The following is a 27,707-nucleotide window of genomic DNA, read 5'->3' on the forward strand; positions in this document are numbered from 1 at the left end:
AACCGTTTTGAACATGCCTAGTACACACTGCTTGCCCACATTTTGTTATCTTGAAAGTTCTTTTATTGGCCCATTATATTCTGTATTGGGTTGGGCCCTAAAGCATATTTCAATTTGTTTTGGGTTGGCCTTAACAGCTGTAGCCTTTGTATTACTCTTTGTTTGATCCACGTTTGGCCCTTTTAGAAGATTTATTAATTGGCCCATTACCTTCTATTTTTGTGTATCCAGGAACACTTCCTTCACCTATAACCTTGATCATTTTGTTTGCCATTGTTGAAAAATGATAGCTCCCTTCTAGTTTCAATTTCAATTGCATGCCTTCTAAATTGTTCCTTAACTTGATCTACAAATCCAAATTTTTGTTGTATATTTATTTACATTGGCCTTCAAGACAGTTTGACTAACAATCAAATCCAATTAAGAGAATTTGCAATTAACAAATAAAGAAAAGGACAGCAATAAAACAAGGGAAAATTCATAAAATAGCGCATTTTAGAAAGAGAGTTCTCAAAATAGTCTTTTTTTCCTCAAAATTATTTAGAATGTTGACTGGCAAGACGCATTGGGAAAAGATAAAAATAAAGAGGGAGCATGCCAAATTTCGAAGGAAAGTTAGGTATGAGACGAGATTTGAAGAAATAATGAAGGTAAAGTCCAAATTTTTTTGTAATCTTTAAGCAAAAGTTCATATTTTTTCAATTTTTTTTTCAAAAAACCGTCTTGAGATACTGTTTTTTTTATGTTTCCTATATTTCCCGTCCATATTTTCAAATTATTGGAAAAAGAGATTTTGAAATCTCGTCTTGAGAGCCGAGATTCTACCACCACCACCACCACCCACCGTTTGCCTTCTACCGTCACCACCCACGCATCTATGCCCAAGCAATCTACAAACACAAACCTACCACTAACATACCTTCTACCAGGGAAGTACTTAAACACACCATCCTAGTGTAATTTCACAATGAACAAATTAGGGCTTGCATCAAGAAAAAAAACAAAATAATACACAAATACACACAAGAAAACCCGTAAACTTTATTATCAATCACCGAATACAAAACTTTCGATTAAAACATACACGATGGGTCCAAGTCATCGTGATTTGGCCTTATGTATCAAGCCATTAATAATAATAATAATAATAATAATAACCGCGACATGACATCCATCATCCTACCGAGACTCCGGAGTCTGAACACACTGTTTGTGGTCTCTGTAACTCATCTTTGGGTAAAGCAAACCCTATGAAGTCGTGGCTGCTGACCTTCTTCTTCTTCTTCATCATCAACACTCTTCCAGTCTAATTAATTGAATCTAATCAATCAAGGTGGGCAACTGTTTGCCTATCGCAAGGTTGGGGTTAGGGTTTACTGCACACATGGCAGCTCCTCCCCAACTCTACCGCTTCGCCGCTCCCGCCACACCCGCCGGCAACTTCGAACCACTCAACAGACTTCTCAACGACCTTTCTACCAGAGGCACTCCAAAGGTCCCTTCCTCTATTAACCTATTTGCTAATTCTTTTGGTTTTATAAGTAATTGCTTACTTAATTTTTAATACACTTTGAGCACTTTGCTTATTTCTAGGGTTTCTTTGCTCTTGTAGCTTCATATGCTTGCTGGAACTAGTTTAGCTTTTCATGCTCATGATTGTTGTTGTGCATATCGTTTTTCGGCATTCAATGTACCGCACCAGGGTTGGGCATCAACAGACGGTTAATTTTTTTACTTCTTTTCAGTTGACCATCTTTTAATAACTTAAAATAATCGAACCAACAGTTTTTTCCGTAACAATCAGCTTCTTCTAATGATACTATCTTCCAATAATTAAAAATGATACTTATCAACTTTCTTTCACCATTGTATTTTTTATCTTGGATATTTCATTCCATATTAATTCATTTCGAATGACAGTGACTCTAAATTGCATTTAATCTCTTGTACAGTGGCTTTAACAGTTAAAAATTTAAAAACCGAGTTCATGATTTATCATTTATGCATATTTTGGAACTGGCGTGCTTAACTAATTATTTTATTTATAATATTCATGGTTTTGGTTTTAGTGAAGTTCTTAACAAATTTTAACCGCTAATAACTGATTAACCAAAACAGAGCGGTTATTTTTTACCGAAGTGTTCGGTTATGGTTTTGGTTATTACCATTAACCGAACCAAACCGTGCACACCCCTACAATATGGTGAGTGCGATGTGTACTTTATTAAGTAAGGCTCCTTAACAGGACTTTACATGTGCTAGTGAGCTTCTTCTACAAGGTAAAATTTCAGAGCTTTAGTGTTTAGATAGCTCATGGACTTGTGGTGACTCATCAGTTATGTCAAGAAGTATGTGATAGTCATGGCTTAGGTTCATTGTTAAAAGTTTAGACCGATGTGTGTTTGGGTGTGTGCTTATAATATAGATATGGTTCATTTAGAGTTATTAGGGTTTATTAGTATATGGCTTGCAGGCTCAAGTTAGGTTCTCTAGTGTTTCTGGTTTATTTTATGTATAATTTGAGGGATTTTCATGGACTTGCGGTGACTCGTCAACTGTGTCAAGAAGGATGCGATAGTAATGGTTAACGTTCATTGCTAAAAATTTAGACAGATATATATGTATTTGGGTGTGTGTTTATAATATAGATACTACCGATTGCATTTTTTTATTTGGTTATGTATTCAAACTTCTTGTGCAGTATGATATTTACTTTTTGCTCCTTGTAGAAATAGGAGTGGAAGTTGTTTGTATGTAGTGGTTAATCCATCCAATATTTGAATACTTTTGTTGAATGGCAGGATGGTTCTGCTTTGGCATTAAGAAAACATGTTGAAGAAGAGGCTCGTGCTCTTAACGGAGAAGCCTTTTCTCGTTTCATGGATCAGTTGTATGATAGAATTACTAGTCTTCTAGAGAGCAATGATGTTGCTGACAACTTAGGTGCTCTAAGGGCTACTGATGAACTCATAGACTTGAAACTTGGAGCCAGTGGCACCAAGGTTTCCAAGTTTTCTAATTACATGCGTATTGTCTTTGATACCAAACGTGACCCAGAAATTTTGATCCTCGCTAGTAAAGTTCTTGGCCATCTAGCCAGAGCTGGTGGGGCCATGACAGCAGATGAGGTGGAATGCCAGGTGTGTATTCTTTAATTCGTCATACACTGTGTGTTATTTTTTGCTCTCCTACTAAGATTTAGTATTTGTACCATTACAGATGAGAAATGCACTACAATGGCTTGGTAGCGAGAGGGTTGAGTATCGTCGCTTTGCTGCTGTCCTAATTTTAAAGGTAGTGATTTCTGTGTTTGGTGCTGCCTTTTGAGGTTTTGACATTGTTTTTTCTTAGATGTCCTTAGAAGTATTATATTCTAACAATTTTCCAAGCAATACTGTGTCAGTACGGAAACAAAGGCTATGCTGGTTTTAATTTTGCATATGCTACTTCTTTGAATCTTTTTTTGTTACTTCATTGCTTCTTCTTTGACTTTAGGAATTGGCCGAGAATGCTTCCACAGTTTTCAATGTCCACGTGTCTGAATTTGTGGACGCCATCTGGGTGGCGTTGAGGGATCCAACACTAGCAGTTAGGGAACGAGCTGTTGAGGCATTGCGTGCTTGCCTTCGTGTTATTGAAAAACGAGAGACACGTTGGCGTGTGCAGTGGTTAGTGCATATTCAAAGATGTTAGATATTCTAGAAAACCACACTCTCTCCCACCTACAACTATTAATTCTATTGCTTCAAATGAAAGTGACAAACCCAAGGGTTTAAAGAATTAAAGGCATGGCCTATGATGGGAAATTGAAATAAATAGATTAAAATACTAAAATTGACTAGGTGTGCACTGTGGGGTTGTGTGTTGCAGTAGGCAAGATAGTTTCTCTGTTTTTTCTTTCTTTCTGATTTTTGTTGTTTTAGCTTATTTGATTGTACTTAGAGCTTGGTTTGCTTTACATTAAGTTTGTTTTGTACATATAGGTTATTTGATATTACATAGAGAGAAAATGTCACAAATAGGATAGTTTATGCCTTTTAGTTTGTAAATTATGTGTATCTCTTTGCATCATCTTATTTTTACTGTTAAGGATTAACAAGTATAAAATGTCATGCATTATTAACTATTAGTATTTTTTAATACCAAACGCCCTGCGTATGTGAGGCTCTTTCTTCGCGCCTTGGCTTTCGAGGGAGCTAAGCGCCTCGGAGCGCCTCACGCTTTTAAAAGCCAAGGTCTGTCCTATTGTTTTTATGCTTTGATCTTGACATACAGGGATTATTGTATTAAGGTTCTCCAATCCTCAATTTTTTGTTTAGTACTGTAAATGATGAATTTTGTGTAGTATATCAAGCATTAGTCATTAAGTTTCTTCATATAGGAACATTATGATCTGTATATTCGTTTTGACAGGTACTACCGTATGTTTGAGGCCACACAAGATGGGTTAGGGAAAAATGCACCCGTCCACAGCATACATGGCTCTCTACTTGCAGTTGGGGAACTCTTGAGGTTAGTGGACATGCTGATATTAAAAGTTGTGCTGTCATACATTATTTTCATTTGAGTTGTTGCATAACCATGCATGTAGTGGTATATACTAATTGATTTCAGCTGCTTGTGAGTGTTGAGGAAGAAGCATGCTTGTAATATTGTATCATACCCATTGCTCCATGACCCCTTGTTTGTTTAACAAATTTTGACTTTTTCATGAAACAGAAATACAGGTGAATTCATGATGTCAAGGTACAGAGAGGTTGCAGAAATTGTTCTTAGGTATCTGGAGCATAGAAATCCTCTCGTTCGTCTCAGTATAACTTCTTTGCTTCCTCGGATTGCACATTTTCTACGTGATCGTTTTGTGACAAACTATCTTACGGTTAGCCCGTTTCTTCTCTCAAATCACTGCTACAAAGATTTTGTGTTAAGTTTTTTTGTGTGTAAAGGTGATAAGTTCTAAACCACAAAAGAGGGGTTTACTTCTAAACAGATATGCATGAATCATATCCTTGCGGTTATCAAGATACCAACTGAACGTGCCAGTGGATTTATAGCTCTTGGGGAGATGGCTGGTGCTTTGGATGGTGAACTAGTCCACTACTTGCCGACAATAACATCTCACTTACGTGAAGCAGTATGTTATTTGAGTTAATTCTGATTGCTTCTTGTAAACTTTACCACTTTAAAGTATTCATTTTGTTTTGAAACCACAGTAACTTAAGTGTACTTGTTGAATTTTCAGACTGCCCCTCGTAGAGGAAGACCCTCACTTGAGGCTGTGGCTTGTGTTGGGAACATTGCAAAAGCAATGGGTCCTGCCATGGAAACTCATGTGCTGTCCCTTTTGGATGCCATGTTTTCAGCTGGTCTTTCTTCAGTACTAGTAGAATCACTTGAACAAATAACCATCAGGTATACTAGCTTCCTGGAAACCCTGCTTTTCCATTTTATGAGGCGTTCTCTGTTCTAATTAATAACTATGATGGGTGTCTCAGCATTCCTTCATTACGGCCTACTATTCAAGACCGGCTGCTTGAAAGCATTTCGGCAGTTCTTTCAATACCCCACAATGCCCAAACAAGGATATCTGCATCTCCCAGTCGAGTAAACGTGGCTAACAGCACACAACAAGTGTCAGAACTTAGTGGTTCTGCGCTTGAGCAACTTGCATTACAAACCCTTGCACGCTTCAATTTTATGGTAGTGTTTAGCTGTTTAGTAAGCAGTGTGTGCGATGCATTATGTTATTTATTGATTCGCTTTTGTGCATTTAGGGCCATGATCTACTTGAGTTTTCTAGAGAATCAGTTGTAGCTTTTTTGGAAGATGAGGATGGAGCCACACGCAAGGATGCGGCTCTTTGCTGCTGCAAATTAGTTGTAAATTCTTTCTCCGTCACACAGTTCAGTCCTAGTAGATCCAGTCGAGCTGGGGGCAAACGTAGACGCCTTATAGAAGAGGTTTGTTTATATGTGAAAGACTATTGGGGCATGCTAGTTGACATGATATCAGTATATCTGATGATGACTTTGGTGTTTTCATATAATGTACACCAGATTATTAAGTAATGTTGTCACTGCAGATTGTGGAGAAGCTCCTTATTGCAGCTGTAGCAGATGCTGATGTTTCTGTGCGGAACTCGATTTTCTCTTCTCTGCATGAGAATGAAGGGTTTGATGATTTCCTAGCCCAAGCTGATAGCTTGACTGCTATTTTTGCTGCTCTTAATGATGAGGTACACTTCAAGCTATCATATATGCTTGCTTGACATAAAACTACTTCAAGGCAAAGTTACGAACAATATATGTGTGTGTGTTATTTTGATGCCAGCTTTGGCACTTTGCTGTAAAAAATTATGTTTGTGTTCATGGCTGCTATAAAGCATCATTGAGTAGCGGAGAAAGAAAAACTTTAGGTTCTACACCCATTGATCATAAACAACATATGTTTAACATAATGCTTGTTGCTTATTTCGATCCCATCTTTCTTGTATATGGTGTGATTTAACTGCAGGAAAGGTATTCTCTTTTAGTTAATGCTAATCATGATAGAGGTTATCTTATAACAAAATGACGAAGTTTTGTTTAATCATATGGCTTAGTTCTTTGCATACTTGGTGAGACCAACACATAAGTGTGTGCTTTGGATTATATGATTTGATAGCTCTTACACAAAATATTTCAGTATTTAATTTCACTCTTGAATCTGATAGAAGTCAGTAAGGTCTGAAATTCTTGTAAAACTTTCTCTCTCTAATGCTTCTGAAGAGTCCAGGTTGGATTGGAAGTGTATTCATATGAGATTCAGGCATATACTTCTCTTTTCTTGTGGAGTTTCATGTATGGAGGTGTTGAACAATTGATAACGGAAGTGGACTTCAGTTGCAATAACATGCCTAGATTTTTCTTGAATGTTGCCTTGCAACTGTTACAATGCTCTTTTTTCTTGAACATGCTTGCTATTTCCTATATCTGGTTTCTAGTAATTTCAACAAAGCATTAATTATGCTAAAAGCTTGACAAATAATTCATCGAGCTAATTCAGAATGATAGTGTCACTGCCTAATGTCGACAAACCAACTAAAGTTATTGATTTATATGTATATCTGCCAGGATCTTCAAGCTCGGGAGTTTGCAATCTCAGTAGCTGGTAGATTATCTGAAAAGAATCCTGCATATGTTTTTCCAGCACTTCGCCGCCACCTTATTCAGTTATTAACTTTTCTTGGGCAAAGGTTAAGTCAATCACTTCACTTCTATTTTCTAAATATATGATATTAGGTGTCACCTGACAAGTTCTTATATCGATTATTATTGCTTCTCATCTGACAGTGCTGATAGCAAATGCCGAGAAGAGAGTGCAAAGTTGTTGGGTTGTCTAATCCGCAGTTGTGAACGACTTATACTCCCATATATTGCTCCAATACATAAGGTTTAACAAGCTTGTACATTATTTGTTTTCTTATCAGTTTCTTGTGTAGCTCAATTAGTTTCTTGCAGGCGCTTTTGGCTAAACTATGCGAAGGAACAGCAGGAGTGAACACAAACAATGACATCATTAGTGGGGTTCTTGTTACTGTGGGGGATCTTGCTAGAGTGGCAAGTAACTTATGTTGATTCTTTCTTGTTTTCACTGTTAGTACTTTTGGTGCTTAGCATTAGACGTGGACAATATAATATTTGTTTATTATCACAAGCTGGCCTACTTTTTGTAAATTCGTGTAAGTGGCAATTTCAACTTTCACTAATGAAGGGTTCTTAACCACATTCCTCTTTCCTTCACTAATTTAGGCTAATAGGCTATTAAGCAGAAAAGATTTAATTAAAGATTTATCTGTTAACACCATTGACATATGTGTTCTAGGAATACCATGACGATTCATTTTTTTTCGTTTGATATTCTGCTTCTTGTCATGAGAGCGATTGCGTTTGCGTTTCTGGGAGAAAAAATGCAACCCATGGTCCCATGCTTTTCTAGACATGTTGTGTGTATGGTTCCCTGTTGCATTAGGATCACATGTTTACCGTAAATGTTTGCATATTACTTTCCATTTCTTGTGTATGTTTTTTTACTACATTTATGATTCTCACAAACATTCTTCTATTTGGATCTATGTTTCTTCTATTTACTTGGTGCATTGGAACCATGCTGCTCTTTGTGGTATGCTAGTTCTTTTGCTTTTGATGATGTTTATGATGCTCAAATGCATATGATTATTAATGAATTCTTGTAAGAAGCTATGCTTTTGTACTTTTCATTCTTTAGCTTTAGGTGTCTTAACATGATATAGTAGCCTCTTTTAGCAGAATCTATCCTTACTCTGTGCATTATGTGCACTCTCATTTGTATCTTCAGGGTGGTTTTGCAATGCGAGAATATATTCCTGAACTTATGCCTAGAATTGTTGAAGCTTTGCTGGATGGAGCTGCTGCTACTAAACGTGAGGTTGCTGTTGCAACTCTTGGCCAGGTTGTACAGAGCACAGGGTATGTTCACTGCTTCAAATCAAGCAAAGTTAAAAGTGACAGTACAGCTTGTACAGTTGTACTGCATGCAATGGTCATCGTCACACTGTCTCATTTGGGATGACTTTTTGCGCTATTCACATGTACTTTTTAGTAGTTTATCACCAGGATTCAAAACTACTCAGAACATTAGATTTGAAAGATGACCATGCAATTTGCTTTTATTGTTTTATTAATGATAATCTTACAATAATCGGTTGGTTTTTGTTCATAGGTATGTCATTACTCCATATAATGAATACCCATTATTGCTCGGCTTACTCTTAAAATTGTTGAATGGTGAGCTGGCATGGTCTACACGTCGGGAAGTTCTTAAAGTATGTCATTAAGTGCATTCTCTGACCCTTCGGGTAAAGTGGTTTATGCTAAAACTTTTTGGAAATGATGAATAGGTTCTAGGCATAATGGGTGCTTTAGATCCACATGCTCATAAACGCAATCAGCAAAGCTTACCAGGACCTCTTGGTGATGGCACTCGCGCAGCCAGTGACACGGGCCCCCACATTCAGTCTAGCGATGAGCTGCCGATGGATCTTTGGCCATCATTTGCGACATTGGAAGATTATTTCTCCACTGTAAGATTTAAACAGAAAAATTAAATGAATTAAAGGGTCACAGTCACTTCTGTTTTTCCTTTCTCATTTATTATTTGCAGGTTGCTATTAATTCCCTGATTCGGATACTTAGGGACCCTTCGCTTTCTAGTTATCATCAAAAAGTTGTTGGGTCACTCATGTTCATTTTCAAGGTTTGTTTCCTTTTAAATACTATGCGTTAGTTGTAAAATTATCATTCTTCTACTGTGTTGATTCTAATATCTTTTCACTTATTTGTGCAAGATCAGTCGATGGGTCTTGGTTGCGTGCCATACTTGCCAAAGGTTAGTTCATTAGCGTGTAGTTCTGAAGCATTGCTCTAATCATTGATTGTCCTGCTTGTGTGGCAAAAGCAGCATAGCTTCATATGAACACAAGTTCAATTTTCTAATAGAACTTGTTAAAAAAGAGCTAAATAAGCAATTTTATTTTTTGGTAAAAACATGAGTAGATTAGATATTTTATTAATTAGTATTAATAAAATTTATTGAGATGGTATTTCATATTATAAAATCGTCCTTGAGGTTTGATCACAATTGCCAGTTTCATCCAAATAGGTTAAAAGACTGAAATACCCGTTACTTAATGTTAAAAAATTAACGGGGTTAGTGAAATGAATGAAAATGGCAAGATTCGGAAACCTCGAGGGTCCAGCTGCAAAAAACTTGTTTTTGTACTAAAGTCGCGTAACCAACCAAACTGTAGGGACGAAAAATAGCACTTTACTCAAAATTATAAATTAAGGTAACAATGTTAAGGTTTCGATATAAGTGCACTTACTATTAAGGCTTCAATATGAGTGCGCACTTTATATGTGCTTTTGAGTTTTCTTAACATATGTTGTTGAAACATGGTTTGGTGTGTAACTTCTCTTATTTTGTTAGGTCTCTAAGGTTTTCACTATATTCTTAGAATGGGATTGAATATGGGGATTTGTTAAGTGAGAATGCTAGAATGTGGCGATCTATTAGCTTGTGGTGATGATTATTACAAGCAAAAAAATACAGTCTTTTAGAAGTGCAAACAATATAGTTTGTATTGCCCTCAATTTACTCCTCCAGACTCTAGAAAGGAGTTAAAGAGGAAGACAGCTTGATTTTATTGGTAAACTATTTAGACATTTTAGGGCCAATCCTTTCATGCATAAACAAGTGGATGTGTTCTTGTTTATGCTGATATCAAAGGTTTAAAGGCATTGCATAGAATTGGATATAGTCTTTTGTCAATACGCCAACTCATACAGTTGTTTATAGACGTAGCAAGTAATTGTTGTTTGGTTTCACTGATATAGATAACATTTCTATATATTTGTGATTTATAAATTGTTTGTGAAACTTTTCTGAGACATCTAATTTTATTCTTTAGGTTTTGCCTGACTTCTTTTACACAATCCGTACATGTGACGATAGTCTTAAGGAGTTCATTACTTGGAAGCTTGGAACTCTTGTTTCAATCGTACGGCAGGTAGAATAATGTTTCGTTCCGTATAAATAGAAAGTTAATGCTTTTGGGTGTCAGGAAATCATTCACAGTTTTTGGTCGCTCGTGCAGCACATTCGCAAATATCTCCCAGAATTGCTCTCTTTAATATCAGAGTTATGGTCATCATTCAGTCTGCCAGCACCTAACCGCCCTGTTCATGGACCACCGGTAAAGTTTGCTTATTTGTTTGATATTAATATTGTTGTATAATGCATTGTGTTGATGCAAAATATATAATTGTTTGTATTTATTCTTTTGTCTTCCTCATTAGATCCTGCACCTAGTTGAACAACTTTGTCTTGCCCTCAATGATGAATTCAGGAGATATCTTCCTATCATTCTACCGGGTTGTATTCAAGTTCTGAGTGAAGCTGAAAGGTGTAATGATTACACATATGTTCGGGATATTCTTCGCACATTGGAAGTATTTGGTGGTTAGTGTGATTGTGGAATGAATAGAATAAATAAAGGTCTAAAATGTCCAAAACCTATAATGTAAATTTTCTTTACAGGAACATTGGATGAACATATGCATATACTTCTTCCTGCGCTGATACGATTATTTAAAGTGGATGCTTCTGTTGACATAAGGCGTGCTGCTATAAAAACTTTGACAAGATTAATTCCCCGTGTTCAGGTTAGTGGATGACCTTTTGGCCTCGAGAGGGTTATTATGATATTTTTGTACTATTATCGACTAAATGTCATGATTTCTATTATTATTGTTATTATTATTAGGTTACAGGTCACATATCGACACTTGTGCATCATCTTAAGCTTGTATTGGATGGGTATGTTGCTCTCTCATTTGGTATCTGATTTTTTTTTTCATTTTTTGTTTGCAAGAAGTTTTACTCAATACAGTACTTCAATATTAGGCTACTTATATACTATGCGTATTATTATATCTCGTAGGTATCTATGTGCTATAGTTTATGTGCAGAGCTCATATGTAGCCTTATCTCATATACAAAGTCAAATATACAGTTAACCTTTATGGGATTCACTGTCTCTGGTCAATTGTTATTATTTTTATTTTGAGTATGTTATCTTCATGAATGCAGGAAAAATGATGAGCTTAGGAAGGATGCTGTGGATGCACTTTGTTGTTTGGCACACGCTCTTGGCGAGGACTTTACTATCTTCATCCCATCAATTCGCAAACTTCTTCTGAAGCATCGTTTGCGGGTCTCTCTTTTGATTTTTTGTTTTTTTGTAATTTACTAGATATAATCATGTGCTGATTGGTAGAAATGAATATACATTTTGTACTTCTACTTTCAGCACAAGGATTTTGAAGAAGTTGAGGGGAGGTTGCAAAGGCGGGGACCTTTAATCATGGGTATTGCTACAGCACAAAAGTCAATCCGGCAGCCACATGCTGAGGTTATTAGTGATCCTTTGAGTGATATGGAGAATGACCCTTTTGAAGATGTGAGCAAACAACTCAAGGTTCATCAGGTATTTAGTAAATATTTTCTCTTCGATTCTTTATGCCTGATGCGAGTAATCATTTTTTCAATATCATGTAGAAGGTGAGTTGTTATTATTTGGTACCATGTGTGAGGTGACTCATGATTTTTCAAAGTAACTGAAGTTATTAACATGCAATTGGTTGTCATTATTCTTCAATATCTGCTTGCTAATAATTTGGTTCCACAGGTTAACGATGCTCGATTGCGTGCTGCTGGAGAAGCTTCTCAGCGTAGCACAAAAGAAGATTGGGCGGAATGGATGAGGCATTTCAGCATTGAACTGTTGAAGGAATCTCCTTCTCCAGCTCTACGAACGTGTGCTAGGCTTGCACAGCTACAGGTATTTCTAGATCAAATTTGTGTAAATAGCTGTCATTGAGTTTCTAATTTTAACTAAAGAAAACTGCAGCCCTTTGTTGGACGAGAGCTGTTTGCAGCAGGATTTGTTAGCTGCTGGTCACAACTCCACGAGTCTAGTCAAAAAGCCCTTGTTCGCAGTTTGGAGATGGCATTTTCTTCTCCTAATATACCCCCTGAAATTCTTGCAACATTACTAAACTTGGTATGACCTTTCCTTTTGTGCTGGTTGGTTTTCAATATGGAAACTTCTTAATACTGTTTTAATATAATATGAAGTTGCTGGATCTAGATTGTTAGAACAAGTATTTTTATATTTATCATATTTGAAGGTATCTATATGTAATATCTAACTCTATATATGGAGTCATATTGTATTCCTTATTAATCCATAAGAATCACGGTTTCACTTAGATTTAACCATCTAATGCATCTTTTGTCACTGTATGCTAACAAGTTGATATATATGTAACTTGTTAATTTATGTGAAGAATTATAACCAAGAAAAACATATCCTTTTTAAGGCGATGCTTGTATGGTTTTTGTGCATATCTTGATATTTTAATATGCGTTTGCAAAACTTGTATCACAGGCAGAGTTCATGGAACATGATGAGAAACCCCTACCTATTGACATTCGTCTCCTTGGTGCTCTTGCTGAAAAGGTGCGATGGCTTACAGATTCTGTATATAAACTTCTGATATATATGCCGACATTTCATTTTTCATGGCGTTTAGTTTATATGCTTATTCTGATGCAGTGTCGAGCATTCGCTAAGGCTTTGCATTACAAAGAGATGGAATTTGAAGGTGCACTTTCCAAGAAGATGGATGCAAATCCGGTTGCTGTAGTCGAAGCACTTATTCATATAAATAACCAGTTACATCAGCATGAGGTGCATGGATATAACATTCTCTGTTGTAGTGTTGTTACACTTCTCTGGTCCTTCATATGAGACTTTGGTACTTATGTTCTGGAGTTTTGACATATGAATATATATATATATATAGGCTGCAGTTGGAATACTGACCTACGCTCAACAGCGTTTGGATGTGCAACTGAAAGAATCATGGTATTTTATCTGGATTCTGAAATCACCTTCACTTTCTTATTTCTCATTTCACTAGTATTTGTGTCTTGCAAAAGTTCCTCATGAATGCTATTACTAAATAGTTATGTTGCTTGCAAATACTAGGTATGAAAAGTTGCAGCGGTGGGACGATGCCCTTAAAGCATACACTGCAAAATCTGCTCAGGCAACAAGTCAACATGTCATGTTGGATGCTACACTAGGTATTGCTTTAAGTTATCAGATGTTATTGTCAGTATTTTATCCGCTATGTACCTGTGAAGTATTTTTTTAACTTTACAGTAAGGAACATATAGTCACCATTACTCTTTTCCTGGCATCTCAATTTACGTTTTAGTAATGCAAAACATTGTGTTTCTTTTTTCAATATAAAGCTTTATAAGTCATCATATTAGAAGGTTAATTAATGTTCATTTCTCAACTACTACTTAGTTATGATCTGTGCTAACAAGGCTTTTAGAGTACGAGTCCAAGGCCTCAGTGTGTATATGCTTACCTGTCTTTTATTATACGGAGTTATGCCTATTTTACAATGTTTTTTTCCTGTTATATTAACACTATTCTATTACCTTGATTAGGACGAATGAGGAGTCTTGCTGCATTGGCTCGATGGGAAGAACTTAACAACCTGTGTAGGGAATATTGGACGCCTGCTGAGCCTGCTGCTCGATTAGAAATGGCACCAATGGTCTGTTGATGACATATATAACACTCAATCATATTTGGTTGCATATGCATCAGTCTTATTATTCTTCTCTACGCCTCAGGCTGCTAATGCTGCCTGGAACATGGGCGAGTGGGATCAGATGGCGGAATATGTATCTAAACTAGATGATGGTGATGAAACTAAACTCAGAGTGTTGGGGAATACTGCTGCTACAGGCGATGGTGGCAGCAATGGCACATTCTACAGGGCTGTTCTACTAGTACGTAGGGGAAAGGTAAGTTTTTAGTATGGATTTGTTCGGTTATAACTGTTTGCCTGGATATGTGTCACCTTCTTTCCTTATTTTTCACAGTATGATGAAGCACGTGAATATGTTGAAAGAGCAAGGAAATGCTTGGCAACTGAGCTTGCTGCATTGGTTAGTTTATCTTCTGTGTTGTATCTTATATATCTGTTTGGTATGAGTCTGTTACATTTATAAGTGAATGTTCTTCACAAAGGCATACGGTTTTTAATAACATAAAAAAGCACTATGATTTTCGGATTCATGTTCTGATAATTTTATCATGTATAGGTCATTGAAAGCTATGAACGAGCGTACAGTAATATGGTTCGTGTTCAACAGTTATCAGAGTTAGAGGAGGTATTTTTTGAACGCTTTCTAAATTTCTGTTCTGTTGCTGCTGTAGCTGAATTTCTGTTCTGAATTATGGTATTCTTTTTATTTTTGTTTGTGGCAGGTCATTGATTACTGTACTCTCCCAATTGGCAGCTCTGTTGCTGAGGGGAGAAGAACACTCATTCGTAACATGTGGAACGAGCGGATTAAAGGCACAAAACGAAACGTTGAGGTATGCAGTGAAAGTATTGGAACATGCATTACTTAATATGTTTGTCTGATTATACCACCGATATGTGAATTAGATGCTTTGCATAGCTGATGAAGGTTATTAAGTTTTTTTTTTATTTTTTAGGTTTGGCAAGCTCTTTTGACAGTCAGGTCACTTGTATTACCTCCTACCGAAGACAGTGAAACCTGGCTGAAATTTGCTTCACTTTGCCGGAAAAGTGGTAGGATTCGTCAAGCCAAATCCACTTTAATTAACCTTTTGCAGGTTTGCATTCTTTTTGTTTATCTAAGCTAATAGAAATGCCATGTTTAGCATCCCTCCCTTTCCTCCCATACATCTTTAATCACTTATTACCATTTTTGCATAGTTTGACCCTGAAAAAACTCCTGAAACTGTACGATATCATGGGCCACCACAAGTAATTTATGCATACTTAAAATACCAATGGTCACTTGGGGAGGACCAGAAGCGCAAGGAAGCTTTTGCTTGGTTGAAGGTAGGCTTGATCATTCATTTGTTTTTACGTAACATTTATAATTAATTAGTGGCTTGCTTTATTTTCGTTACTCTCTCTTTTAGAATCTTGCCATAGAGCTTTCAACTACTTCTGGTCATCAAGCATCACCAACTGGTTTGGTGGGTGTTCCAAACGTATCACTTATGGCACGTGTATATTTGAAACTTGGATTGTGGCAATGGGCTCTTATCCCTGGTCTTGATGATGAGTCTATACAAGGTAGGCTGCCACAAGTTTTGAGGATTTTAACATTAGATGCTGTACTTTATCATTCTTTCTGAAATCCACTCTTATACTTATTTATCCTATCGTGTAGATATTCTTAGCTCATTCAGGCATGCGACTCAATGTGCAACAAAACGAGCAAAAGCGTGGCACATTTGGGCTCTTTTTAACACGGCTGTCATGTCTCATTACACACTCGGAGGCCGTCCTAATTTAGCTGCACAGTTTGTAGTAGCAGCAGTTACTGGATATTTTCATTCTATTGCTTGTGCAGCGCATGCTAAGGGCGTAGATGATAGCTTGCAGGCAAGTCACTACCTTGGTTTCTTGCAGCAAGAATCTTAACATCCTTAATTCGCTATTCATGATTTTCGTATGTGTAATAATGCTTTCGGGCTACTTTTCTGTTTTACAGGATATCCTTCGTCTTCTGACTTTGTGGTTTAACTATGGATCTATCACCGAGGTTCAAACGGCATTGCAGAGAGGATTTTCTCATGTCAATATCAACACGTGGTTGGTCGTTTTACCTCAAATTATTGCCAGAATACACTCAAATATTCATGCAGTGAGAGAATTAATACAATCTCTTCTGGTTCGCATAGGACAAAGTCATCCCCAGGTCTTTTTCTCTCTTTATTTTAAGCACGTACCAGCACCAGATAAACTTACCTTTTTCAGTTGTGTTTCAGGCTCTTATGTACCCTCTTCTTGTGGCTTGTAAGTCAATAAGCAATTTGCGTAGAGCTGCAGCTCAAGAAGTGGTTGACAAAGTTCGACAGCACAGCGGTGTGTTGGTGGATCAGGTGAATTATAGCATTGACTGTTAAATGTATTTTGATTTTGGACTTATGGATTTAAGCTGACTGCTAGATTTCTTTGTATGAAGGCACAACTTGTATCAGAGGAGTTGATTAGGGTTGCAATTCTTTGGCATGAAAGGTGGCATGAAGCACTAGAAGAAGCTAGTCGCTTATATTTTGGTGAACATAATATTGAGGGAATGCTAAAGTGTTTAGAACCATTGCATGAAATGCTTGAAGAAGGTGCTTTGAGGAACGACACAACCATAAAAGAGAAAGCTTTTATCCAGGTATGTCTCCAATTTGGATAATGTATAGAATTTTTAATATAGTTTTGTATTTCTTGATACTGATATATGTTCTATAGAATATTTAATACAGTTTTTTGTATTGTTTGATACTGATATATGTTCTTTCACGATATTTCAGACATACCATCATGAATTAGTAGATGCGTATAAATGCTGTATGGAATATAAGAAAACTGGAAAAGATGCTGAGCTTACTCGGGTATGATGTATGTGTATATTAATTTATGTGATGTATTGATTTCCCTGACATAATCTTTGCATTTTTGGTTATATATTAGGCTTGGGATCTCTATTATCATGTCTTTAGACGGATAGATAAGCAGCTTCAGTCTCTTACCACACTCGATCTTCAGGTGATTAACCTTTTTCAAGCATTTACGTAAGTTTTAAGGCCAATACAAAAGATCGCATACATCACACGTTTGTGGATGATTTTCTTTGGATTGTGGGCCTTGTGGCTCTTGTTTGCAGTATGGTTTCATTCATATTTGCTTCCAACTCAAGTTTTCTCCTGTCTTTTTATTGTGTAAAACAGTCGGTGTCTCCAAAATTAGTGGAATGCCGTGACTTAGAGATTGCTGTTCCTGGGACCTACCGTGCAGGTATGGTTATCTCATATCAGTATGTTATAAATCGTACTTAAACTACAGAACCACAACCATATCTTAGAACAAAAACAATTTAGGTGGTTGTATTCAAAAATAAACTTTGTGCTACTTTCTTTCTCTTCATTCTATCCGACACTTTGGCTCAGATTTTTTTTAGTTTCAGTTGTTTTGAGTTAGATCACAACCCAAATAGACCGGTTTGTAAGTAACTGGGTTCATGTTACTGTTATGTTGTGGTCTCCGATCCATCATGGGTCGGGTCCGGTTTAGACGAATAGACAGAATTAGGAGATTAAGCTGTTTGAGTTTTGGCCAAGCCCAAAAGCTCTAATCAGGCCCAGTTTAGTTAAAGGGTTAAACCCTAATTGTCTAGTCTTCATATTCTCTCCTGTACTTGTAAGTTGGTATCACTCAATAATAAGAAAACCCTAGTTATCGACAGTGGACGTAGGTCATACACCGTGACCAAACCACTTAAATCCTTGTGTCTCTTTCGTTTATTCTTTCGGTTTTACTATTGTATTCGTGTTTGTGTGTGACTCCGAACCTAACAATTGGTATCAGAGCCTGGTTCTCGATTATACACACAGTTCCGCCGCCGCTGCTCCGCTGCTACAGTTCCACCGCCGCTGCTACAGTACCGCTGCCGCTGCTACAGTACCGCCGCCGCTACAGTTCCGCCGCCGCTGATTAGGGTTCCGCAGCTGCTGGTTCGTTTTTTCTGATCAGTTTCTAGTCCTTTTATTCCTTGGGTAGTTTGGTTGTTTGCTGTAATCAAAACTCAGTTTGGATAATGGCTGAGGACGGAAAGATCAAGATTGAGAAGTTTGATGGTCAGGATTTTGGATGGTGGAAAATGCAAATTGAGGATTTGCTATGTCAGAAAGACTTAATGGAAGCACTAGAAGAGAGGAAACCGGAAAGTATGAAAGATGATGAGTGGAAGGTACTTGACAGAAAAGCCATAGCTGTTATTAGACTCTCACTAGCTAAGAATGTGGCATTCAATATTGTAAATGAAACTACCACGTATGGTCTTATGAAAGCCTTGTCAAATATGTATGAAAAGCCTTCTGCATCAAACAAGGTATTTCTGATTAGACAGCTAGTTAACACCAGAATGAAGGAAGGGGCATCTGTTACCTCTCATGTTAATGACTTCAACACTATTATTTCTCGTTTGTCTTCTGTTGATATCAAGTTTGATGATGAAGTTCAAGCGTTACTCTTGTTATCCTCGTTACCCGAAAGTTGGTCAGGGACTGTTACTGCAGTTAGTAGTTCTTCTGGGAATACAAAGCTTACTTTTGAAGGAGTCCGGGATTTGATTTTAGGGGAGGACATAAGAAGAAGGAATTCTGGTGAGACATCTAGTTCTACATTGAGCACCGAAGGGAGAGGTAGGAGAAGAGAGAGGTAATGGCAGGGGTAGGTCAAAGTCTAGAAGAAGAAGTCAGTCAAAGCCCAGAAAAGACATTGAGTGTTGGAATTGCAAAGAAATGGGGCATTTAAGAAACCAATGCCCTAACCCCTCAATTTCAAAAGAAAAGAAAGAATCTAAGAAGGAAGTTAATCTGGCCACCGATTCAGATGATTCAGAAGGTTCAGAAGAGACTCTTATCTGCTGTGTTGAAGAATCAACAGATTCATGGATTATGGATTCTGGTGCATCTTTTCATGCCACTTATAGCACGAAGAAGATGAAGAATCTCCGAACAGGTAATTTTGGTAAAGTTCGTTTGGCTAATAATCATGCTGTTGATATCACGGGGATGGGGGATATTGAACTAAAAACTTCATTGGGCACCTCATGGACTCTAAAGGATGTTCGGGTCGTTCCTAGCCTTAGAAGAAAGCTAATTTCTGTTGGGCAGTTAGATAACCAAGGATATGATGTTATGTTTGGTGGGGGTAAATGGAAAGTTGTGAAAGGGAATCTTGTGATCGCCAGAGGTAAAAAGAAGGGCACTTTATACATGGTTGAAATTCCAGCTGATGGGGTAAATGCAGTGACCAGTGGACCGAGTCAGTCTAGTTTGTGGCACCAACGACTCGGCCACATGAGTGAAAAAGGGATGAAAATGCTCGTTGCTAGAGGAAAAATTCCAGAACTGAAGAAGGTTGAATCTGAATTTTGTGAACCATGTGTTTTCGGTAAAAAGAAGAAAGTATCTTTTGTGAAGACCGGAAAACAACCGAAAGCTCAGAAATTGGAGCTTATTCACTCTGATGTCTATGGACCAACTTCAGTCTCTTCTTTGGGAGGATCTCACTATTATGTCACCTTCATTGATGATTCGACACGCAAGGTATGGGTTTACTTTCTTAAAAATAAATCTGATGTTTTTGATACTTTTAAGAAATGGAAAACTGCTGTTGAATTGGAAACTGATTTGAAGGTGAAATGCTTGAAGTCGGATAACGATGGTGAATACGTTAGCAAAGAATTCCGTGATTATTGTGAAGAGTACGGTATTCGGATGATCTTTACAGTCCCTGGCACTCCTCAACATCTGGAGTGGCAGAACGAATGAACAGGACGTTAAATGAAAGGGCAAGAAGTATGAGACTTAATGCCGGGCTTCCATAGACGTTCTGGGCAGATGCAGTTAACACTGCAGCTTATTTAATTAACCGGGGATTGTCAGTACCGTTGGGTTTCAAGACACTAGAAGAAGAGTGGAAAGGTAAAGCTGCAGATAATAAGGATTTGAAAGTCTTTGGGTGTAGCGCTTATGATCTAGTGAAAAATGACAAGCTTGATGTTAAAGCTAAAAAATATGTTTTCATTGGATATGGGTCAAACGAAATGGGCTACAGGCTTTGGGATTTAGAAAGCAGAAAAGTAGTCAGAAGCAAGCATGCAACTTTTAATGAGGCTGAGTTATACAAAGATAGAAACACTTTAAAATCAAGGGTTCAGAAAGAGCAGGTTGAATATGAAATTGATGCTCAGAAAAAGACAGTTGAGTCAGCTACCGAACCCGAGACAGAAACTGAAGAAACTACAGTTCCTGAATTTGAAGATGATGATATTGGTGGAAATGAAGAGTCAGAGGGAGTCTCTGACAGTGGGAGTTCAGAGTCTGAGGATGAACAGTCTCCACAAGAACCTGACCCGCCTCAGCACTGGGTTAGGAGGTCCACCAGAGTTTCTAAACAGCCGGTACGTTACAAACCTTCAGTTAATTATCTCCTTTTAACTGAAAATGGTGAGCCAGAGAGTTATTATGAAGCACTTAAGTTGAAAGATTCGCTCCAGTGGGAGCATGCTATGAAGGAGGAGATGAACTCTTTGAGTAAAAACCAGACATGGGTTTTAACCAAGTTTCCACCAGATAAAAGAGTTCTACAGAATAAATGGGTCTATAGAGTCAAGGAAGAACATGATGGGTCTAAACGATACAAAGCTCGTTTAGTGGTCAAGGGTTTCCAGCAAAAGAAGAGAATTGATTATAATGAAATATTCTCTTCAGTTGTGAAAATGACCACCATCAGATTGATCTTAAGTATTGTTGCTGCAGAAAATTTACATCTAGAGCAATTAGATGTTAAGACAGCATTTTTACATGGTGATCTTGACGAGATCTATATGGCACAACCTGAGGGATTTCAGGTTGCCGGGAAAGAAAAATGGGTCTGCAAATTGAAGAAAAGCTTGTATGGTCTGAAGCAGGCACCTAGGCAATGGTACCTAAAGTTTGATGATTTTATGGTGAGAACTGGGTACAAGAAATGCGAGGCCGACCATTGCTGCTACTTAAAGAAGTTTAAAGGCTCATATATCATTCTACTTCTTTATGTAGATGATATGTTAATTGCAGGATCTGATATGAAGGAGATTCGCAAGTTGAAGAAACAGTTGTCTGATGAATTTGAGATGAAAGATCTTGGTCCAGCCAAACAGATTTTGGGGATGAGTATATCCAGAAAGAAAGATGGCTCCATAACACTATCCCAAGAGAAATACATAGGGAAAGTGTTAGAAAGATTCAGGATGAATGATGAGAAGACTAAACCGAGAAACACAACTTTGGGAAGTCATTTCAAACTTACCAAAGACCAGTCTCCCATAACAGAGGAAGAAAGAACAGAGATGGCTAAAGTTCCGTATGCATCTGCTGTTGGCAGTCTCATGTACGCCATGGTTTGTACACGGCCAGACATTGCTCATGCTGTCGGGGTAGTTAGTCGTTTTATGTCGGATCCGGGAAAGGAACATTGGGAAGCGGTGAAATGGTTACTCAGATACTTAAAGGGTACTTCCAGTTTGGGGTTATGTTTTAAGGGGAAGGATACAATTCTCAGGGGTTATTCAGATGTTGATCTGGGTGGATGTAAGAAGACGTTTAAAAGCACTACTGGTTATGTTTTCACAGTTGGGGGAACAGCAGTATGTTGGATGTCCAGACTTCAGAAAAGTGTTGCTTTATCAACCACTGAGGCAGAATATATGGCAGCAGCCGAAGCAAGTAAAGAATTAGTATGGTTAAGAACTTTTCTTGAAGAGTTGGGAAAGAAACAGGCAGAGTTCTTCTTATATTGTGACAATGAGAGTGCAGTGAAGCTTGCGAAGAATCCAGTCTATCATTCGAAGACTAAGCACATCGGGAGGAGATATCACTTTGTCAGAGATTTGATCAGTGATGGTGTTTACAGTTTGAAAAATATCTCAGGTGCTAAGAATCCAGCAGATATGTTCACCAAGCCGGTGATGCTGGATAAGCTGAAGCTATGCAGAGCTTCAGCAGGCCTTCAGGAATAATGTTGAGAAGGCGAAGGGTAACTAGGAGGTGCAAAACCAGATGGGTTTTATTTTACATGTACAAGGCAATGCAGGTGAAGACATTTTACGTCTCCAAATGGGAGCAGGTTGAAATGTTTGACGCATCCAAGTGGTGGTTTAGAGAAGATGTCTCGAAGCCCAAGTGGGAGATTGTTATGTTGTGGTCTCCGATCCATCATGGGTCGGGTCCGGTTTAGACGAATAGACAGAATTAGGAGATTAAGCTGTTTGAGTTTTGGCCAAGCCCAAAAGCTCTAATCAGGCCCAGTTTAGTTAAAGGGTTAAACCCTAATTGTCTAGTCTATATATTCTCTCCTGTACTTGTAAGTTGGTATCACTCAATAATAAGAAAACCCTAGTTATCGACAGTGGACGTAGGTCATACACCGTGACCGAACCACTTAAATCCTTGTGTCTCTTTCGTTTATTCTTTCGATTTTACTATTGTATTCGTGTTTGTGTGTGACTCCGAACCTAACAGTTACCACCTGTACTGATATACTTGCATGCGTCACTTTTTTCAGATTCACCAGTGGTGACAATTGCATCATTTGCACCACAGCTTGTTGTCATTACATCCAAACAACGACCCAGAAAGTTGACCATTCATGGCAGCGACGGGGAAGATTATGCTTTTTTGCTTAAAGGGCATGAAGACTTGCGCCAGGATGAACGAGTCATGCAGGTTCTCTTTGTTTATCACTGTAAAAGAGACTGGAACGATATCTGAGTGTTGTACTGTGATTAAAATGGAGAGGGCTCCCTCAATATATAGGAAAGCAAAAACTAGAAACCCTAGATTAACTTAACTTGTGCGTGTGGACTAAACACAACTAAACTCTGTTAGAAATTAGGCCCAGGAATCACAAACACGTATTTCCATCTTTACTTGCTGACATTAACCCAAACTATTAAGTCCAACAAACCTTAATAATAGCTAGTAATTAGCAATCTTGATATGGAGATCCGTTCCTTAGTATTTACTAATTTACTAATTACATTTGCTTATGGCTTTTGTTATTTTTATTATTTTTGCCAGCTGTTTGGTTTAGTCAATACTCTGCTCGAGAATTCCAGAAAGACTTCAGAAAAAGATCTTTCTATTCAACGATACGAGGTTATTCCATTATCTTCAAACAGTGGGTTGATAGGGTGGGTCCCGAATTGTGACACCTTGCACCAACTCATTCGAGAGTACAGGGATGCCCGCAAGGTTTTTATTTCTTCCCTCTTCTCTGATAATATATATTATGTGTGTGTATTAATATTTATATCTTCCTATTGATTCCTGATTCTTGTGTAGATCACCCTGAATCAAGAGCATAAACATATGCTTAGTTTTGCTCCAGATTACGATCACTTGCCACTTATAGCTAAAGTAGAGGTATTTGAGTATGCCCTTGATAGTACTGAAGGAAACGATTTGGCTAGGGTATGTGTTTTTGTACTTGAAACATATTGTATGTAACCTTTGTTTTGGCTGCCAGAAAAATTTATATGCATAATAGATTAATTGTTTTTTAATTGTTTTTGTTATGTAGGTACTTTGGTTAAAAAGCCGAACTTCAGAAGTCTGGCTGGACAGAAGGACTAATTATACAAGAAGTTTGGCTGTCATGAGTATGGTATGATATCTCCTCAGCATCCTACATTTTTTTCTTTTAATGTGTGTAATATTCAGTTAAGTGTTTATAGAATCTAATGACCCATGTTACAGGTTGGTTACCTTCTTGGTTTAGGTGATAGACACCCCAGCAATCTTATGCTGCACCGCTTCAGGTACCTGATTATCATGCATTTGGTGTCTCTATTTATAATATAATATGTAAATATTGTCATATTGTTGAGTGTCTTGAGTGTTGATACATAGTGGGAAGATCTTGCATATTGATTTTGGAGATTGCTTTGAAGCGTCAATGACGCGTGAGAAGTTCCCTGAAAAGGTGTAATTCTATAATATACTATTTAAAACTGTTTGTCACTTTATTCTGTTTCTTTTTGCAGGTTCCTTTCCGTTTAACTAGAATGCTTGTAAAGGCTATGGAAGTTAGCGGGATTGAAGGGAATTTCCGTTCAACTTGTGAGAATGTGATGCAAGTTCTTAGAACAAATAAAGATAGTGTAATGGCTATGATGGAGGTGAGTATTAGCTCTCGGCTTTTATGTATTTTATATATATATATATATAATTTATAACAACTTAAATATAAACAAATGCTGTTTCATTTGGTTTCAGGCGTTTGTTCATGATCCGCTTATAAATTGGCGTCTGTTCAACTTCAATGAAGTGACACAAATGTCAACCCTTGCAACCACTAATGTCCAGCCTGTTGTTGCCGGTGAAGAAGCTACTACAAATCATGCTCAACCACAAAGGGGTGCTCGTGAACGCGAGCTTTTACAGGTCTGAATACTTGTGCATCATAATGCTTTTAATTATAAGAATAAGAATAAAAAATAATAATTGTTTTGTGTAGGCTGTCCATCAACTTGGTGATGCTAACGAGGTTTTGAACGAACTGGCGGTGGTAGTTATGGCACGAATGAATAATAAACTTACTGGTCGGGATTTTTCAACATCTTCTACATTACCAACCACCGTCCCAACCGAAACCACCAACTTAATTTCTGGAGATACTCGTGAAGTGGATCACGGTTTATCCGTTAAGCTACAAGTGCAAAAGTTAATTTTGCAGGCCACTTCTCATGAAAATTTGTGCCGGAGCTATGTTGGGTACGTCTTCAATATTAAAGCAGTGCATCTTATATTAAAATCACAAAATTTATATTATTTTAATAATAATAATAATAATAATAATAATAATCTAATTTTGAGTAAAGTGATTTAGCAGGTTAAAGTACACTTTGGGACTGATATTTTGGTTTGTGCATGCAGGTGGTGCCCGTTCTGGTAAAATCAAAACTCATGTACATATCTATATACCTGTGTATATATTTAGGGTTTCTCTCCTGTAATTTATGTAATATGGGGTGTTGATTGTCTGTATATAAAGTTTATCTGAATGTCAGCTTGTGTCTAGTTCATCTGTTTTTTAGGTTTGCTAGTTTTATACTTTGTACTGCAACTGGTCCGGTCCGGTCCTATTTTACATGTAACATTATAGCATAATGTTAGTTATGGAAATTAGGTATATTTTACAACTTTATTAAAAAAGATTGTTCAATTTTAGTTTTAAGTTTTCTATGTCCTTTTCAATCTCTCTCATCTCATGTTCTATTCACACCTTAAATAAAAACATTATTCTTCTTTTTCTCAGGGGAAATCATACCAGAAATCTCAAAGCTAAATTTCCATTGGCAAATATAAGAATGAAATTTGATTTCTTAAAAAGTTGTGTTTTTCTCTGTCGTTTAAGTCATCCAAAAGAACCGTAACCTAGGAAAATTCCTAAAATAATCTTTTTGGAGAGAGATTTGTTTTTCTCCCTAGAACAACAAAAAAAGTGATTTTTTACATATTTTTCTTTCTTAAACTTTTGAAATTACATATTTTTTTAAAATACAAGTTTTTAATGCAAAATGTACAATGCTGTTTAAACATGATTTGGGAAAATATGTAATTTTAAAATTTAGGAAGGAAAAATACATAAAATGCCAAAAAAAAAATCCAGAAAATTCTTAAAACCAAAAAACTAATGTTGAATAACGATCTTTGCACAATTGATTTGATAGAATAAAAATTATTGCTTCTATAATATATGATTGTTTATTGGATTACATCGAAACAGAAGGCAAGCGGGCAACAAGCTGCGCCGCTACTACTTTTTGAATCGCAAAACTAAATCTTTTAAAAACTATATTTGCTGATCTTTGAGTCATAACATTACTATGCATGACCAGCTGAACACGGGTAAGTAGCTCCACAGCTTCAGGCGCGAGGAAACCAAAAGTATCAAAAGCAAAAGGAATAAATACATGTTGGTTGTCAAGACACGTCTTTTCATGTTTTGCCACCTTACCTGAAGCAGCTTTTAATGCGGCTTGACCGGCCGCGAAACCACTACTCCCTAAGCTCACCAAAGGAGAAATCCCTGTTAAATCCACACACGTGTGTTTCCCTCCTATCCATCCAAACACCAAAATAAAAATTAAACATAAAATTGATGAATAATTTAACAATTAATCAAATCAACTTTTCCTCTATAAGTATTGTATAATATTGAGACATAATTAAAGAAATTGTTCTTTATCTTTTACACAAATTTCACTTGTGGTCCCTTATCTTTAAAATTGATCTTTTTTGTCATTTACGTTTCAAAATTCAACAGCGTTTGTCCTTTTCTTCTAACCCAGTTAGTTTTACTCGTTAAGTCAGGTCGCACATGAGGGCAAATTGGTCATTTTATCTATTAAATTAAAAAAGTGTTTTAATAAATAAAGAAAAACAATATATATATATATATATATATATATTTAAATTCTTTCTCTCTCCCCCTTCTTATACTTCCTCCTCTAGCCACCACCAAACTCTACGGCAGTCCCCACCGTCGCCGTCTTCTCCGACAAAGAAAAACTAAATTAAAAAGCAAGAAAGTTTCCCAGAATTGGGTTTGACAGAAGATGATTGCTTTGAAATGAGCTGGCTGGAATCTGTCTTGTTCATCACCTGCTAGTATGAACTCAGGGCCGGCTTTGAGAATTTAAATGCCTCGGCCGAGCCGAAATAAAAAGGTCCATATGCCCTATAAGAAATAACGAAATATATAAGCTAATTTTTTTAATGACGATTAATTTAAGGATAAAAAAGGTTTGGGCCCAATATACCTTATCCTTTTCACGGTATAACCGGCCGGTACGTACCGGTTTTTAAAACATTGTTCTTCAGTCACCGGAAAATTTCCCAACTTGTCTTTTTCATTTTTTTTTTCTCTCTTAGTTCTGCTACTTTTGTCAACAACAGATTGAAAGATCAAAGTATCATAACGATGTTAACTCTCCGGTGGTTCCAACGTGTCCGGCCATGTATGAACTATTTCAAACAAAAACAGATTTGTAACAAACCCTATTCTCCTAAACAAGGGTTGAAAAGAATCTGGCAAAGATTCTTGGAAGAATAATGATATGGAGGAATGGTGGATAGAATCTCAAAATCAAACACAATACGGTCCTAGATCTGGATGCTTCATCACCGCCACCTGCCACCTAAATTTGGGACTTTTGGTGTTGGATTGACGTAAGGTTCATATGCAGGTCCAAAATAACCACAAATCGACCGGAAGGTTCAGATCGAAGTCAAAATCGTTATCACCGCCGGTCAAGCCCACAACATCGCCGCTGCCATCCTTCATCCCCGTTTCTATTCTCTCTCATCTGGCCGGAAACACAAATCTCAACCATCTCAATCTCTAAAAAACGAAGATCTGCCATTTGTATACATCTAATTTGGCTTTTTG

The 27,707-nt window shown here is 37.2% G+C and overlaps 1 protein-coding gene across 1 annotated transcript; it reads left to right on the forward strand.

The window, feature by feature from the left end:
* The first annotated feature begins 1,384 nt into the window (after positions 1–1,384).
* Positions 1,385–25,404, forward strand: LOC143574741 (serine/threonine-protein kinase TOR-like). The gene is made up of 57 exons (XM_077059283.1): positions 1,385–1,495; positions 2,802–3,140; positions 3,220–3,294; positions 3,496–3,668; positions 4,414–4,512; positions 4,720–4,879; positions 4,991–5,134; positions 5,243–5,412; positions 5,496–5,700; positions 5,775–5,960; positions 6,083–6,235; positions 7,113–7,234; positions 7,332–7,431; positions 7,500–7,598; positions 8,356–8,486; positions 8,740–8,842; positions 8,918–9,100; positions 9,181–9,273; positions 9,370–9,405; positions 10,487–10,585; positions 10,673–10,771; positions 10,875–11,037; positions 11,116–11,240; positions 11,342–11,394; positions 11,668–11,791; positions 11,888–12,064; positions 12,266–12,418; positions 12,488–12,640; positions 13,028–13,099; positions 13,196–13,330; positions 13,446–13,507; positions 13,631–13,728; positions 14,104–14,213; positions 14,293–14,466; positions 14,545–14,610; positions 14,767–14,835; positions 14,933–15,043; positions 15,167–15,307; positions 15,411–15,539; positions 15,623–15,779; positions 15,877–16,091; positions 16,201–16,407; positions 16,478–16,591; positions 16,675–16,878; positions 17,018–17,098; positions 17,178–17,252; positions 17,435–17,501; positions 22,818–22,978; positions 23,333–23,506; positions 23,597–23,725; positions 23,835–23,918; positions 24,011–24,072; positions 24,164–24,236; positions 24,298–24,432; positions 24,530–24,697; positions 24,771–25,027; positions 25,190–25,404. The coding sequence occupies exons 1-57, from the start codon at positions 1,385–1,387 to the stop codon at positions 25,206–25,208; spliced, it is 7,377 nt and encodes a 2,458-aa protein (XP_076915398.1). The 3' UTR covers positions 25,209–25,404.
* The last annotated feature ends 2,303 nt before the right edge of the window (positions 25,405–27,707 follow it).

This window comes from Bidens hawaiensis, unplaced genomic scaffold (genome assembly GCF_021521415.1).
Source record: "Bidens hawaiensis isolate Kalapana, Puna unplaced genomic scaffold, B.hawaiensis_p1.1 tig00027096_1, whole genome shotgun sequence".
NCBI classification, from domain to species: domain Eukaryota; kingdom Viridiplantae; phylum Streptophyta; class Magnoliopsida; order Asterales; family Asteraceae; genus Bidens; species Bidens hawaiensis.

Coding starts and splice junctions, on each gene's coding strand:
- LOC143574741 (XM_077059283.1), top strand. CDS start 1,385: ATGGCAGCTCCTCCCCAACTCTACCGCTTCGCCGCTCCCGCCACACCC. Junction 5,961..6,082: donor GTAGACGCCTTATAGAAGAG/GTTTGTTTATAT, acceptor TTGTCACTGCAG/ATTGTGGAGAAGCTCCTTAT. Junction 16,592..16,674: donor GCGGTGTGTTGGTGGATCAG/GTGAATTATAGC, acceptor CTTTGTATGAAG/GCACAACTTGTATCAGAGGA.